The sequence below is a fragment of the Piliocolobus tephrosceles genome, chromosome 1 (genome assembly GCF_002776525.5).
Source record: "Piliocolobus tephrosceles isolate RC106 chromosome 1, ASM277652v3, whole genome shotgun sequence".
Classification (NCBI taxonomy): domain Eukaryota; kingdom Metazoa; phylum Chordata; class Mammalia; order Primates; family Cercopithecidae; genus Piliocolobus; species Piliocolobus tephrosceles.
In genome coordinates this window covers 60482736-60498881 of record NC_045434.1, presented here as the reverse complement: position 1 = coordinate 60498881, position 16146 = coordinate 60482736, and the positions used below count along the sequence as shown (strand labels likewise).

General features: G+C 46.4%; 1 protein-coding gene across 6 annotated transcripts in view; it reads right to left on the bottom strand.

Moving 5' to 3' along the window:
* Positions 1 to 16146, bottom strand: part of ATP2B4 (ATPase plasma membrane Ca2+ transporting 4) — a 119350-nt gene that overhangs the window by 50288 nt on the left and 52916 nt on the right. For all 6 annotated transcript variants that reach the window (XM_023186928.1, XM_026456680.1, XM_023186931.1 and 3 more), the window contains one exon: positions 7559 to 8218. In XM_023186928.1, coding sequence (XP_023042696.1) covers positions 7559 to 7751 — 193 coding nt within the window. In that variant the 5' untranslated portion in view covers positions 7752 to 8218. The remainder of the gene's footprint in view (positions 1 to 7558; positions 8219 to 16146) is intronic.

Here is a 16146-nt window from a genome sequence, read left to right as displayed (position 1 = left end):
TTGCCCATCTTCCTCTCACATCTGTTCCATCCCATCTTCACTCGCCTAGTCCTCCGCATCCCCCTAACACCGCTGTGCTTTAGAGCGGCAGTCTCTAAGTTGGGGGCATGCATCCATCTGTTAGAGTGTGAGGAAAATATCAGACCATTTTGTATCACCTCATCCATTTCTATGTTTGCCTATCTTATTATGTAAATAAAAGTGTTAGATGTATTAATAGTAAGGCAGTAGTTTTGTAGGTGAACATTTACTTGGGATATGTACTCAATTTTTTTCCAGATTGACAATACTACTAGAAATTTCAATCTGCCACACTGAGAAAGAGTCCAATCCCAGTGTATCTCAGCTTGTGGCAAAATGGACAATTCTTGGTAAAACATGCCACTGCCCTCAAAAGGTAGAGTGACAGGAACACAGGTAAGCCCCAGAGATCTTAAGGTGATAGGAGATATTCATCTAAATCCTCAAGCTAATAAAACAAAATTGTAATTTGGGCTGGCCGTCTTAAAACACATTTTTTCCCCCTCCTGCCATTTACTCCCCAAGGAATCTCAGCTCCCTAAACCTAGTAACTACCCAGTAATTAAGGAAGGCAAAAATGCTTGCATCTTATGCCAGGAATATTCAGCAGATGGCAGCAATTATCATAGAGTGTGGCCATGCTAGAGCTTCCCTGGGTGATCCCTAGATGACACAGGTGTACCATCTCCAGCTTCTAAGCCCCCCTCCCATCCCCTGCAATGCCTTCAGCTTAAGTCCCCATACTGTGTTCCCATAGACCCTGCTCTTCCTCATCAAAGCCCTATGGCAAGATTCCTGAAATTGTCTTCATTCATATGCATCTTCTTTTAGCCTGTAAGCTCTGTGGAAGGAGGGACTGCACCTGTCTTGTTCACCCTTGTGTCCCTAGCACCTAGCAGTTATTAACTATTAGTTGAATGTTGTTGAAAAAGAATTGCAGGACCTCAATATCTCACTGTCACACCTTCAACTCTGCAGAGGAGAAAAGAAGTAGAAGGGTACAGAAGGAAGATAAAACAGAAAGTTCCACCAACAATCTTTTAGATCCAAATTCAACCAAAATAGTCTTCAGCCTTTTGAAAGAAGGCCTACAGTTAATAATTTACTGGGTTTTTTTTTTTGTTTTTTTGTTTTGAGGCGGAGTCTCTCTCTGTCGCCCGGGCTGGAGTACTGTGGCTGGATCTCAGCTCACTGCAGGCTCCGCCTGCCGGGTTCAGGCCATTCTCCTGTCTCAGCCTCCCGAGTAGCTGGGACTACAGGCGGCCACCACCTCGCCCGGCTAGTTTTTTGTATTTTTAGTAGAGACGGGGTTTCACCGTGTTAGCCAGGATGGTCTCGATCTCCTGACCTCGTGATCCGCCCGTCTCGGCCTCCCAAAGTGCTGGGATTACAGGCTTGAGCCACCGCGCCCGGCCAATAATTTACTGTTTATTCAAGGCTCCCCTTCTCTCCCATTCTGGTCTGAGCCCAGACCTTGCCTCCAAGGAATGGCCTAACTCTTCCTCAGAAAACACCATTCTTCCTCCTAAAAAGGATAGCATAGCTAAGGACCAATGTGCAAAATTCTATAGGGAAAAAAGAATACATATAACCTCTACCTAGGTCAAAGAATCTCTCACCTAGGACCATCCTTTTTCCTACACACAAAAGGGTATTGAGACTAAGGCAAATACCTCTTCCTTCTTCCCCTTAAGCCACAAGTAATTTTCATCCCAGATTCACCAAAGGCTTCTTCCACTCACGAGGCCATGAGATTCCACAGGAAACCACTCAGAAGGTGAAAGGCTATCTTCCAGCCTATACCAACGAAACTGCTCTGTTCTTTGGGGATTGGAAAGATTGGTTGAGGTGGGAATGGGATAGGGAAAGAAAAAGAGACAATAAAAGGAGGGGAAAAAAAAACTGGAATGGGGAACAAAGCAAGCAAATGAAAAGGATTCCATTGTGCAAAATGCTCAGATTGTCCCTCCTGATAAACCCAAGGCAACACAGCTTGCCCAGGAGCTCCAGCCTCACCCTCGTATCTTTGCTGTTGTTTATATACAGCCATAAAGAGTGAAATCTTTAGTTACCTCAATGTAAACATGTATTCTCCTTTGTGTCTCCCCCCACCCTTTTTTGTTGTCCTAAATTTTCTCCTCTTTTTGGCTCATACTGTCAGCCTTATTTCTGCTTGTTGATGAAGGCCATGTAGCTAAACATCTCCAAGCCTTCTTAAGTCTAACCAACTCTTGGCCACGGGGGCAACTCCTCTTACTCTAACTAGCTAATGTATACTCAAGGAACACAAGCCAGTATCCAAACATTGGGCTGAGGCAGGGCGCGAGGGCTCATGCCTGTAATCCTAGCACTTTGGCGGGCCAAGGTGGGCAGATCACTTGAGCCCAGGAGTTCAAGACCACCCTGGGCAACATGGAGAGACCCTGTCTCTACAAAAAATACAAAAATTAGCTGGGCGTGGTGGTGGACACCTGTAGTCCCAGCTAACCAGGAGGCACAGGTGGGAGGACTGCTTTGGCCTATTAGGTGGAGGTTGCAGTGAGCCTGATTTCACCACTGCACTCCAGCCTCAGTGACACAGCAAGACCCTGTTTCAAAAAATAAAAATAAAATTGAAAACAACAACAAAAAAACACTGGGTTGGTGGCGGCTCATGCCTGTAATCCCAGCACTTTGGGAGGCTGACACAGAGGTGGCAAAACCCCCTCTCTACCAAAAAATACAAAAATTAACCGGGCATGGTGGTGTGCATCTGTGGTCCCAGCTACTTGGGAGGCTGAGGCGGGAGGATCAGTTGAGCACAGGAGGCGGAGGTTGCAGTGAGCCGAGATTGTGCCACTGCACTCCAGCCTGGGTGACAGAGTGAGAATCCATCCCAAAATAATAATAATAATAATCTCTTTCTCTCTCCCTCTCTCCAGGCTAAAGGGTTTAAATGACCTGTCTAAGGTCTTACTACCAGGTAGAATGGGATGGAATATTTCATGCCTTCTGACTTACACTCCATTAATGCTCTGCTGCTTCTTATGCTAGAGCAGTCACACAGAGAATCTTAGAAGCACAGATAGTGCTGGGACTACAGGCATGAGCTACTGCGGCCAGCCGAAAGAGATAATTAAGTCCCACCTGCCTTTAGAATTGTGTAAATCTATGATAATAAAACCACGTTAGTGTCAGAAATGTAATAAACCCCAAGTTCCATAAGTCCCCTTAGAAGCTATAGTTTTAAAAAAAATTCTGTCAGTCTATACTAAAGATGCTATCAGGCCATAGAAAATAAAGGAAAAGGGTTATATTCTAGGAATCAATCTCTCTGACCTTCACTTTCACCTTGGTTCCCAACTACCAGAATTCAAGCATCAGGTAAATTTCTTTATTCTTCTTATTGGACCACTGGGACCTCCCACAATGACAAAATTATGTTAGGCTGTCAGGCTATGTGGCCTTCCGTGAACAGGCTGGCTTTTTATAGCATCAGCGTATTGGGGATCTTTTCTCTGCCTGCCCTAACTAAACAGGTGAGCATTATCCTTGCCTAGGTAGATACTCCTATGTCTTAGCTGTTCTATATCTCCTTTTCTTTCTTTTTTTTTTTCCTACTTTTTTTTTTTATCTCTTTATTCCTCTCACACACTAGGAGGTCAGTGTTGGTATTGGGGACTAAAAATTACTAATGGAAAGGTTGTTTTCCAACACCCTGTCTCCCCAGTTCCAGAGCAAACCTTATGGTAACTCCTACATTAATACAAACTGATGAGGCAGAAGAACTGCTTCAGTCTAGGAGCTCGAGACCAGCCTGGGCAACATAGCAAGATCCCATCTCTTATAAAGAAAAAAAAAGGCCAGATGCGGTGGCTCACACCTGTAATCCCAGCACTTTGGGAGGCCGAGGTGAGTGGATCACCTGAGGTCAGGAGTTCGAGACCAGCCTGGCCAACATGGTGAAACCCCATCTCTACTAAAAATACAAAAAACTAGCCGGGAGTGGTGGCGTGCACCTGTAATCCCGGCTACTTGGGAGTCTGAAGCAGGAGAATCACTTGAACCTGGGAGGCGGAGGTTGCAGTGAGTGAGCCAAGATGGCACCATTGCACTCCAGCTTGGGCAACAAGAGCAAAACTCCTTCTCAAAAAAAGAAAAAAGAAAAAAAGAAAAACACCAGGACGCATACTTGTGATCTAAGGAAGCAGTACATGGCAGTAGACAACTGTGCCAGTGGTAGGAGTCCTAGGCTACAGCATGGCCAGGGGCTGTAATGAGGAAAACACTTGCCATTGGAAGGGGCTGAAACCAGGACTGGGAAAGGATCCAAGAGCATTAGCTATGTCTGTAACATTTGATATTCAATGTTGACAGAAAGTAGAATGTATGTTGGCCTTTGGGAATGGAAGCTCTCTGGGAATCAGAAAGTAAACAGTTGCAGCTCTGGGAAGGGATCTGGAAAACTGGAGGAAAGCCGGAATCCTGTTGTCAGGAGCTCTCTAGGTTCCAGCTTCTTTGGACTCCCGAGTGCTTGTATGTGAGAGAGACAGCTGACCAAAGGGATCAAAAACAGCATAGGAAGGGAAAAAGAAAGATCCTGTTTAAATTCTGATGGGTGTTTGTAACGTACTGCATGATCTCGGTGAAGATATAACTAAGAACAGACCCTCAGCAGTCAATACGGCTGTAAAAGTGACCAAATAAAGAAATCTAGCTGGCAAGAAGTAGACAGAGCCCAAAGTGCTATGATTAAGGGCTACCATTAGAAGGCAGAGACTGAGCCGCATGAAAGCAATTGGATATTGCCACCTTACCCAGGTGTGTTTTTTTTTTTTTTTTTTTTTTGTGATTAAGAAGTGAGCAAATGAAATGGACAGTAGTTGCAGTTACACATACAGTAACCTCTCCAGATATGACAAAACATTGCACTCCATAGTCGCCCATATTCTGGCAAGTATTTACAGACACACGGACTCTGTTTTAATCTGAAAAAACTTATCTATTGAACACCTAATTATAAGTATGAGCACTGTACATATATTATTTAATCTCAGTAACTCTATGGGCTAGGTGTTATCAACTCTACTTTCAAAGAAGAAACAGACTCAGGGAGGCTGAGTAAACTATAGAGGGCTACTTAGCTAGTAAATGGTGGAACTAGTGTTTGAACTCAAAGCCTGTGAGATAGGAAACCAAATTCTAGAAGTAAAGAAAATAGGTGGGGAAGCTTCCTTAGGTTGTAAAGAAAATAAGACATAAACTAGGTATAGATATCTATGTAAAAATCTCTTTCTCTTTTTTCATCCTAAAGAGTCTAGGCTCCAAGTCACTAACTTATAATACAGCACTGGCAAACGATAACAGCTTCTTAGAATTGGTGAGAAATATGCTGTGGCCTCTGAGGAAGATTCAGAAATAGGAGACCGCATGAGGCTGAAAGCCCCTAATGGAAAAGATCTTTGCTCCATCTCACACTACTCAACCATGAACTGCCAGACGTACAGGGCCAAATAAGTATCTGCTACGGAGATGCTAAAACCAGGCAAAAGTGAAAAAGCAAGTTTCCTTTTGTTCTTTCTACATTTTGATGAGGCAAAATTTCATCACACCATGGCACACTGGGCAACTGGGCTGGGCCAGGAAAGCCCGAAGCTGGATTTTTCATTATCTTTGAACATTTTTTTTATTTTTTAAGAAGAGATTAAGACTGGGCGCAGTGGCTCATACCTGTAATCCCAGCACTTTGGGAGGCTGAGGCGGGCGGATCATCTGAGGTCAGGAGTTTGAGACCAGCCTGCCCAAGATGGTGAAACTCCATCTCTACTAAAAAGACAAAATTAGCCAGGTGTGGCAGCACATGCCTGTAATCCCAGCTACTCAGGAAGCTGAGGCAGGATAATTGCTTGAATCCAGGAGGCGGAGACTGCAGTGAGCCGGGAATGAACCATTGCACTCCAGCCTGCCTGGGCCACAAGAGTGAGACTCCATCTCAAAAAAAACCCCAAAACCCCCCAAAAAACAAACACACAACAACAACAACAAAAAGATTAAGAAGAACTACATTAAAAGTGTATCCAGCAGAGTTGAAAAAATCACTTATAATTCCCTGACACAAAACAGTGAGTGATCCAAAGATATGATGGGTACAATTATATACCTTGTGATTTAGCATCCCATTTCCTTCGTTTTCCCTTTTATTTAAAATAAATAGAGGCTAGGCGTGGTGTATGCCTGTAAGCCTCCTCATCCCAACATTTTGGGAGGCCAAGGCAGGCAGATCACCTGAGGTCAGGAGTTCGAGACCAGCCTGACCAACATGGTAAAATCCCATCTCTACTAAAATACAAAAAATTAGCTGGGCGTTGTGGTGCACACCTGTAGTCCCAGCTGCCTGGGAGACTGAGAAGTGCTTGAATCTGGGAGGCGGAGGTTGCCGTTAGCTGAGATCATGCCACTGTATTCCAGCCTGGGTGACACAGCAAGACTCTTGTCTCCAGAAAAAAAAAAAAAAAAGAGAGATGGGGTGTCATTGTGTTGCCTAGGCTAGTCTGGAACTCCTGGGCTCCAGCGATCCTCCCACCTCAGCCTGCCAAAATGCTGGGATTACAGATGTGAGCCACCCACCCTGCTTGTCCTATCATCCCATGATGGAGGTTGCAATGAGCTGAGATCCCATTTCTAACGGCATATAACAGAGAAGTGCTCAACTGGGCAGCTGGACTTACTCACTTTTCTGTACCCTTCCTTCCTCCATTCATTAAACTGTAAGATCAGTGTAGGGAAGAATTAAAGTATTTTATAATCAGACATATAGAAGAAGGGACTTGATTATTTACTGACAACAACATTTATATCATAAACATTTTAAAAATAAATGGACACTGATACAGAAAAAGGAGAAAAGAGGCGTCAGGAGCAATGGCTCGCTGAGCCTGTAATCCCAACACTTTGGGAGGCCAAGGTGGGAGGATCATTTGAGCCCAGGAGTTTGAGATGAGTCTAGGCAAGATACTGAGACCTCATTTCTACAAAGAAATCAAAAAAGCTAGCTGGGTGTGGTGGCACACGCCTGTGGTCCCAGCTACCCAGGAGGCTGAGGTAGGAGGATGGCTTCAGCCCAGGAGGTTGAGGCTGTAGTGAGCCATGATCACGCCACTGCACTCCAGCCTGGGTAGAAGAGCAAGACCCTGTTTCACACACACACACACACACACACACACACACACACACACACGCACACACACACACACACACACAAAAGAAAGAAAAGAAAAAGAAAGAAACAAAAGAAGAAGAAAGAAAGAGAAAGAAAGAAAATAAAAAGAAGAAAAGAATAATCTTCAGAGAATAGCAGTTTCTAAACATCATCTCTGTGAAAGATACGGCTCTTCATGGCCTCACCTCCTTTCAGTGCTTCAGATGCCATACCTTTCCCACCTGACAAAAATATACCAGTTGGGCCTCCAGAAATGTGCCTTCTCTAGAAGCTGGGAAAAGAATATTTTGAAACACTAGCCACCTTCCTCCAACTCCCCACCCCTGATATGGCCTTTACCTTCCACAGGGGAGGTTTTCAGTCTACTGCAGAGATTCTGTACACCTCCATAATGGACGTTAATCTGGGTCAGAGCATCCCTCGAACGCAGCTCCATGAGCTTCCTCAGTTCCATTACTGTGCAGCCAAAGTCCCCTTCACGGCTCTCGGCCATCGAGTTGGCAGGCAAGACACGGTCTGATGGGTTCGTCATTTTGCCTGCTGTTACCAAGCCCTTCAACCAGAGAAGATGTAGTGTTTCCCTTCAATTGACCAGTGTCTCCTGCCTTCCTGTCTCAACTTCTTCCTACTTCCTGCTTCTCTGGGGGCCCAGTGAGGGAACAAATCGAATGTATCTTGTGCAATAAGCACCCGAGTAGCTGTCCGAAGTCTAGATCCTTTCTTCTGTATGAAATCTGGCAGTGAGAGGAGGAAGAGAATGGGGGAACTGAGTGGAAGGTGGACTCCGTGTCACGTTGATTGGTGTCCCCAGGTGGTGATGATAGTGGTTGTCCAGGGTAGGTAGGTTCCTACTTAGACCAACTTGCCCAGATGAAGGTGTAAACAGGATGTGCATGTTACCATGGCAGCAACCTTAGCAACAACCAGCAACTGTAGTGGTAGAGAGGCGTCAGGAGGAGGAAGAGGAGAGCTTCCCGGATACTGATGACAACTGGATCTCTGGAATAAAGGTTCAAAGATAGACAAAAAGAAACCATTAGAGCAGCCATGAGTATCCAGCATCTGCAAGGGCAAGAGGTACCGAGTCTAAGTACAAGGGTTTAAGTGACAGTTGAAGTCTGAGCTGAACTGATAGCTGAGGCCTGAGCTTAGGGAGCTGACTCAAGAGAGGCCCGTTCCTCCCTGGGAGGCCCCCGCAGACTGCAAACTCCAATGTAGAGGAGTAATTTCAATATACCCCAGTCTTTATATCTCACCTCTCCCAATCAAGCAACATAAAATCCACAGCTTCAGAAACTTGGAAATAAATGGTTACAACCTCTAATGGCTCTAATGTTTTCCCTGTCTATTTGAGGGACCTGTGACAGGATCCTTTAGTCTGACATTATCTATAAAAGATGAGAAGAGGTCAGAAAAAGGAGTTCAGATCTAAGTGATCTGAAGGGTTGCCTGTCGGTCGGCCTTCCTTTCCCACACCCCACACTCTTCCCACTACCAACACACACATTTACACATAAGGAAGACAACCTGATAGAAGATGTCAAAATCCTCCAAAGCCCCTTAGAGTACTCAGCTTCCAGGTGTATGGAAATTCTGTAGCCTGTTGCAGGTGTCAACCTGGCAGGCACCAAGTTTTGGTCTCGAGGCTAAGCTCCACCCTACTCCAAGAGGCTTTTGGGGAGAAGAGGAGAGTAAAATGCTTTGTCAGTTGGTGATACAGGGTGAACTTTTTTTTTTTTTTTTAGTAAGGGGGACAGAAGGACCTCTGAGGAGGAAAGATAGGGAGTTTGAAGCCTGAGCATTAAAGTTTCTCTGGAGTGGGAGCGATAAGACACCTCTCAATTCAGATAGAGGATAGGGCCACAGCAAGGTCAGCAGGGAAGACAAGCTAGCCTGTGAGTGAGCACCATAGTCTCACATCATCTCAATAAAGGCACCAGAGAGAGGCCAGCATTTCTCCCCTCAGAAAGATGCATTACCTCTCACGCATGCTAACTAGGGGGTGTGGTGGAGCTATGTGTAGGTGAGGATACAGAGGGCTGAAGGTGGGAAGAGAACTTATCCTGAGGCCCCTTCTCAGTTTTAAAGTGGGGCCGCTGTGTGTCATGCCACTGACAGGTGTCACTGCCACACATCAGCTTTTCAAATGTGAAGGGGCTCTTAGCACAGCACCAGAACATGGGACCCCAGCCCCGGTTACATAGTCCCCACTGATGACTTCAGTTACCAGGGGGTAGCAAGGAGCTCTGGCCAACCTCTCTGTAATAAATAGATGCCACCCTTACTTCTAGAAGGTGAACAAAGAAACACAAGAACCATCAGATAAGGGACTTGATTCTTTTATCAGTGATCTCCTCCAAAGTCACATGTAGCCAAAGTCTTTGCCAATTTCTGACAATCTTCTTCCCAGAAGCTTCCACAAGGATGCAGGTTGATTTATACTCCTCCCTCTCCCAATTTGCCCCTTGCCTCCTCTTCCTCCCACAGATTTTTAGCACTACTCTGACTTACAAAGAGTTAAGAAAGCAGGGTTCTATTTGTTTTAAAATATCATAACCCCTTCTTATCTGGGAAATAAGAAGATCCACAAAGAACCTGAGGCAATGTGTCAAACTCCCTTCATTTAGACTGGTGTAGGAACAGGCAGGACCACAGAGTTTTCACCCCAGTTCAGCTTCTCCAAGCCTGGAAGAAATGGGAAGAGCTATAGCAGCAAGAAACCCATCTTGACCCTTAAGTAGAACTTCACCTTTCAAGAGGATGTTGGGAACAATGCTGATAGTGTTGAACTAGGAATCAGAGGATTTTACCTTTTCTGTCTTCACCCACTACAATGTTTGCTCCATGAAGATAGGGATGTTACTTAGCCTTTTCAGGACTCGGTTCTTTCCACCTTTAGTTGGGTAGAGAATGGGCCCTGTCTTTTTGCACCACCCTAAGAAAGTGATAAAGGAATGGAATTATAGAAATAGTCCTTGGAAATCTTAGATGAAAGCTGTCCAGTGTCCAGAATAGGACACTTAAGTGATGGGAGAAAGCCTAATTTGATCTTAATGAAATTTTGTTATCAAGCCCTTTAAGTAGAAGAAAAATAATCTCCATGTGCCCTTCCATCTTTCCTTGCCAGGGAACTCCCCACCGCACAAAAAGAATGGAATATTCTAGGGCAGCTTCATTAACAAAAACCATTAGCTAGGTTATAACCATTAGCAATAACCACCAGCATATAGGTTCTTGAGTCTCCTGAGAATTAGAAAAGACAGTCTGAGTCAGAATTCCTTCCTTTTTTTTTTTTTTTGAGAAAGAGTCTCACTCTGTCACCCAGGCTGGAATGCAGTGCCATGATCCTGGCTCACTGCAACTTCTGCCTCCCAGGTTCAAGTGATTCTCCTGCCTCAGCTTCCTGAGTAACTGGGATCACAGGCACCCACCACCATGCCCAGCTCATTTTTTGTTTGTTTTTTGAGATGGAGTCTCGCTCTGTTGCCAGGATGGAGTGCAGTGGTGTGATCTCAGCTCATTGCAACCTCCACCTCCTGGGTTCAAGTGATTCTCCTGCCTCAGCCTCCCAAGTAGCTGGGACTACAGTCGCATGCCACCATGCCCAGCTCATTTTTGTATTTTAGTAGAGATGGCGTTTCACCATGTTGGCCAGGATGGTCTCGATCTCTTGACCTTGTGATCCACCCACCTCAGCCTCCCAAAGTGCTGGGATTACAGGGGTGAGCCACTGCGCCCAGCCAATTTTTTGTATTTTTAGTAGAGACGGGGATTCACTCTGTTGGCCAGGCTGCTCTGGAATTCCTGATCTCAAGTGATCTTCCTACCTCAGCCTCCGAAAGTGCTAGAATTACAGACATGAGCTACCACACCTGGCAGAATTCCTTCCTTACTTTGAACCTCTTTTCAGAGTACCAAAGAAGAGAGATTCTTCCACTTCCATAGGCAACTGATGGAAAAGTTCATGTAAGATTAGAACACATGGGGCTGAAAAACACATGTGGAAAAGAATGAAAAGGTTTTTTTTTGCCACAGGCTGATCTAGAGAAACACACAGTAAGTCAAGCACTAAGCTGCTGGCACAAAGTCAAAAGGGCAGTGCAGAGTTGGAGCCCGAGGCTTAAGGTGGGATCTCTATAATATTAGGAAGCATATCATGACGTCCACACTTCTGAGTTTTGAGCTCTCTGGAGTACGAGCTCTCTGCAGCTGCTGAGCTTGCCTGGCCCCTAATCTGATTAGGCAACTGCCAAAGAATAATCTGAAGGTGCTCACACCATCTCAGCATCAAATGCGCTGCTCAGACACCTGGAAGGTACTACCTCTTGTCAGGTAAGGGTTAGTCATTCGGCTTGGGGTGTTCTGAGTAAGGTATGCACTCCCTCCTCTTTTCCAGTATTTTGCAAGCCTGAGATGATAGGCTAGAAGAGTGAACTCTCTCATCTCTTCCTCCTAGGGCAAGAAATCACAATGCTTTACATGATCATTAAGACAACATTTTACTTTTTTCCTCCTAAAGTCCTATAACATCTGTTCTATAATTTGTAGATGACATGTGAAAGCATTGGTCATATCAATTCTAGCTAGGACAGCTGTGACCCTCGCCTTACAAATGAAGATACAAAGGTCCAGGGAGATAAAAAAGTGGTTTGGTCTTAGCAAGTCAGTGGTCTTGACTGCTTGGTGCTCTTTTTGTTACACTTTACCCCTTCTCTTGAGCCTAAACCTCCTCATTTTCTGGCAAACTTCTAAGAGGCCCTCTAAAAGGCAGGCATCTGCCAGGTGCGGTGGCTCTTGCCTTTAATCCCAGCACTTTGGAAGGCTGAGGCGGGAGAATCACTTGAACTCAGGAGTTCAAGACCAGCCTAGGTAACATGGTGAAACCCTGTCTCTACAAAAAATACAAAAATTAGCTGGGCATGATGGTGCATGCCTATGGTCTTAGCAAGTTGGAAGGCTGAGGTGGGAGGGTCATTTGAGCCCAGGAGGTGGAAGCTGCAGTGTGCAGTGAGCTGTATTCGTATCACTTAATTTCAGCCTGGGCAAACCGAGTGGGACCCTGACTTCCAAAAAAAAAAAAAAAAAAAAAAAAAAAGAAAAGCCTCTAGAAATGAGGAGCTGCCAGAGACAAGAACCTTATGTTCTAAGTCACCAAACTGTAAACACTAATCAGACACACTTTCCTCCAATTTTGTCCAAGGAATCTTTCACTCTTAGCTTTCCCAGGATGCTAAAGAAGAAATACATCCCCAAACTATGAGGAAAAAGAATGACACCTAGTATAGGTTATAGAGTGGGTATATTTGAAAATATGAAAGGAACTCACCCCAAGTCTCCCCACTACTAAATGCTCCTATTGAATGTGATATGATGCATAAAAATGGGAGAAAGGAAACAGGAGGGGCCAGGGGCTAGGGCTTCAGGCTGCTGCAGCACTGCAGATAGACCTGCCTGGAATAACAAGAGGCTCTGGTCCACTCTGGCTTCTGGGCTACAGGCGGGGGCTGTTCAGTGGAGCAGACACTTCCCTGCCCTGCCCTACTCTGTCCTCCCCAATGGGCTGACAGCCTCTGCTCAGGAGCAAGCTGGTAGCACTTGGAGACACTCTTGCAGGGGTGCCAGCATCACTGCCAGGTATGACTTGAGGGGTGAGGAAGGGCAGACCTCTGGAGAGGGGAAGCAGCCTGGTCCCACTTTAGAATGCACCCAACTACAATATAAAACCTGCTTCAGGGCCGGGCCCGGTGGCTCATGCCTATAATCTCAGCACTTTGGGAGGCTGAGGCAGTTGGATCAACTGAGATCAGGAGTTTGAGACTAGCCTGGCCAACAAGGTGAAACCCTGTCTCTACTAAAAATAGAAAAAATCAGCTGGGCGTGGTGGTGAATGCCTATAATCCCAACTACTTGGGAGGCTGAGACAGGAGAATCGCTTGAACCTGGGAGGCAGAGGTTACAGTGAGCTGAGATTGCGCCACTGCATTCCAGCCCGGGCGACAGCGAGACTCTGCTTCAGAAAACACACACACACACACACACACACACACACACACACGCACGCGCACACGCTTTATTTAGGAGCCCCTCAGAAAATCCGTAGTCTTTTTTTCTGACTTAGAATCAGTCTCCCTCATTCCAAGTGAGGTTCTACTTCTCCCTATACTCAGGAACAGGGAAGTGGGATTGGAGAGGTTGGAAGGGAGGGAAAAAAGATTTGTTGAGCACCTTCCATGTGCTAGGGGCCATACTAGGGACTTGATATGAAAATGAGAAATTATATATATACCCCTATGTATTAGGTAGTGCCTGGTATAGTGGCTGGTCCACACTCTGTAGCTATTATCAGTCTTACATATACTGTTTCACTGAATTCTCACCAACAACCCTATAAGAAGGACCTCTCCATCTTATAGCAGGGAAATACAGATTCAGAGAGCCAGGATTTGTGCCCTAATCTGAATCCAAAGCCACCTTGCCTCAAGTACGAAAACAATGCTATAAAAAAATGGAAACAAAGCTATGAACTTACTTCCTAAACCTTGAAAAGAAGGCTCACATAGACCCATCTGTCCCTTGTTCCTGACTCCTAAAAGGCTCTGAAATAGGTCAGGGAAATATCTACCTCTTGTGAACTTTCTGGGAAGGCAGAGATAGACCCAAAGCTTTCTGGGAGCAGATACCCTCTCCTCCCCTTTTTCCTCCCCTCCCCTCACCCACCCCCACCCCAAGCCAGAAAGCGCTGGGCTCTGGATTGCTGTGAGTCCAAGCATATCCAATTCCCACCTGGAGAGCCCAGTGGTGGGGATGAGGGCTTCCTCCACTCAGTCATCTCATGACCTTGGCCTTGCTCCCCATGGTGATCTGGGAGAAGCACAGAGGGAGATCCTGCTCTGCGTTCTCTTTTTTCCAGCAGGGCTGTTTCCTGTGTACCACCTGGGAGGGTTTAAGCTCTACTCCTCTCTGGCACTCTGACACTTCCAAAAGGACAGTGCCCTATCAAGAAAGCTGGCAAGAACCTGACGATGGTAGGCTGCCTAGCCTAAAACATCCCTGGCCAGCCCTTCTCTCCAAGGTGTGAGTCTCGGGCAGAGGCTGTTCTGCCCGCCTCCTCATCACAGGCTCCTTATTTCCATGACCCAGATTCTAGTTTACCCCGGCCACTTCCCATCCCTCAGGTCTGACAGCCATCCTCATCACAATCCCGGGTTCTTCCTTCCCTCCCCAAGTCTGACCTGCCCTAATTGCTCCTTAAATGCCAACTGGTTTGCAGAAGCAGACCAGAGCACATGCCCTCCTTCAGCCTACTGAAGCCCTTTGGAGGCATGGGAACAAGGTCAGAGGCCGCATGTGTTGGCTAAAGTTCAGGTGGTGGGTGGCATCACTTATCATCATCATCCAACAGCCACATCCAACCCAGGAAGCCAGGTGAGGGCGGGTGCACCAAGCCAGGCCTCTGGCCTCACCATGGGATAGTATACCATGGCCTGGTCAGGGAATCTGATGCTAATTTTCAGCAAGCCCCTAGAACTTAGCCTCCTGGGGGTGGGGTACTCCCATCCTGAAGTTCTGGGTTCTGGTTCATGTCTCCTTTGCTCTTCCCTCTCCCTCCTCTAGTCCTTCCAGGTTGCTGATCTCTGCTTCCAGTCATGTCGGGACAGCCCCCTTTCCCAGAGACCCAAGGAAAGCCCACATCCTTTTAGTCTTTGAGAAACCAGACTTGAGAGGATGTCATTCGCAGGCTCAGTTCTCTCTTTCTGAAGATAGACCACCACTTCCTGGTTAGGAGGTGGTATCCATGGGCCTCCCTCACTTACTTTCCCCTCTCCAAGACTGCTACTCTGACAGCACCTTCTTTAATTCCACCGCAAAAATGTAGTGCTAGAGTCAAAGCATCTATCTGGAGACAAAGTGTCACTCCTAGCCCCTGGGTCTCAGGAATCCAGAATTCATCCCTCCTCCCCAGAACCACCTGGTACTTTTTGGTCAAACTACATCTATGCATGCTGTGGACCCAGTCATCTAGTCCTGGCTACATCTTCCAAAGAAATTCTCATCCAGGGCCTGGAGGGGGCATGTGCAAGGATGTTCACTGGAGCATTATCTGTGGCGATCCGAGATCCAAAAAATAAAAATAAAACACCTCTCAGTCTTGGAGTGGCTGTGTTGTCTAGGATATGCTGTGCAGTGACAATGGTGGCAAAACTTACCAGTTCTGGCCAGATGCCTTCAGAAGGCAGGGAGAAGGTAGGACCCACAGATAGCAAAAGCTTTCTCCAAACAGCGATACCAAGAAGGGACCCAAGGTTGACAGCCTGATCCTGATCACCTGGTCTGCTAAGATCCAACCCATGTCACAGGCTCTAAGAACCACCAAGATGAAGACAGAAAACTCCAGGGCATGGGTAGGGAAACAGTGTGGTGGGACGAAGCAGGAATGTGCCTGGGTGGGGACTGCTGTCCCCCTGACCCCTGTCCACTGGCTCCATCTTGAAATGGCATCAATATTATCAAGAAGAGGCCAGGCGCAGTGGCTCACGCCTGTAATCTTAGCACTTCGGGAGGCCGAGGTGGGCAGATCACCTGAGGTCAGGAGTTTGAGACCAGCATGGCCAACATGGCGAAACCCCGTCTCTACTAAAAATACAAAAGATTAGCCAGGTATGGTGGCACACGCCTGTAGTCCCAGCTACTCAGGAGGCTGAGGCAGCAGAGTTGCTTGAACCCGGGAGGTGGAGACTGCAGTGAGCCAAGACCGCACGCACCATTGCACTCCAGCCTGGGAGACAGAGTGAGACCCCATCTCAAAAAAAAAAAAAAAAAAGAAAAAAAAATTAGCCAGGTGTGGTGTTACATGCCTGTGATCCCAGCTGCACGGAAGACTGAGGCAGGAGAATCGCTTGAACGCGGGAGGGGGAGACTGCAGTGAG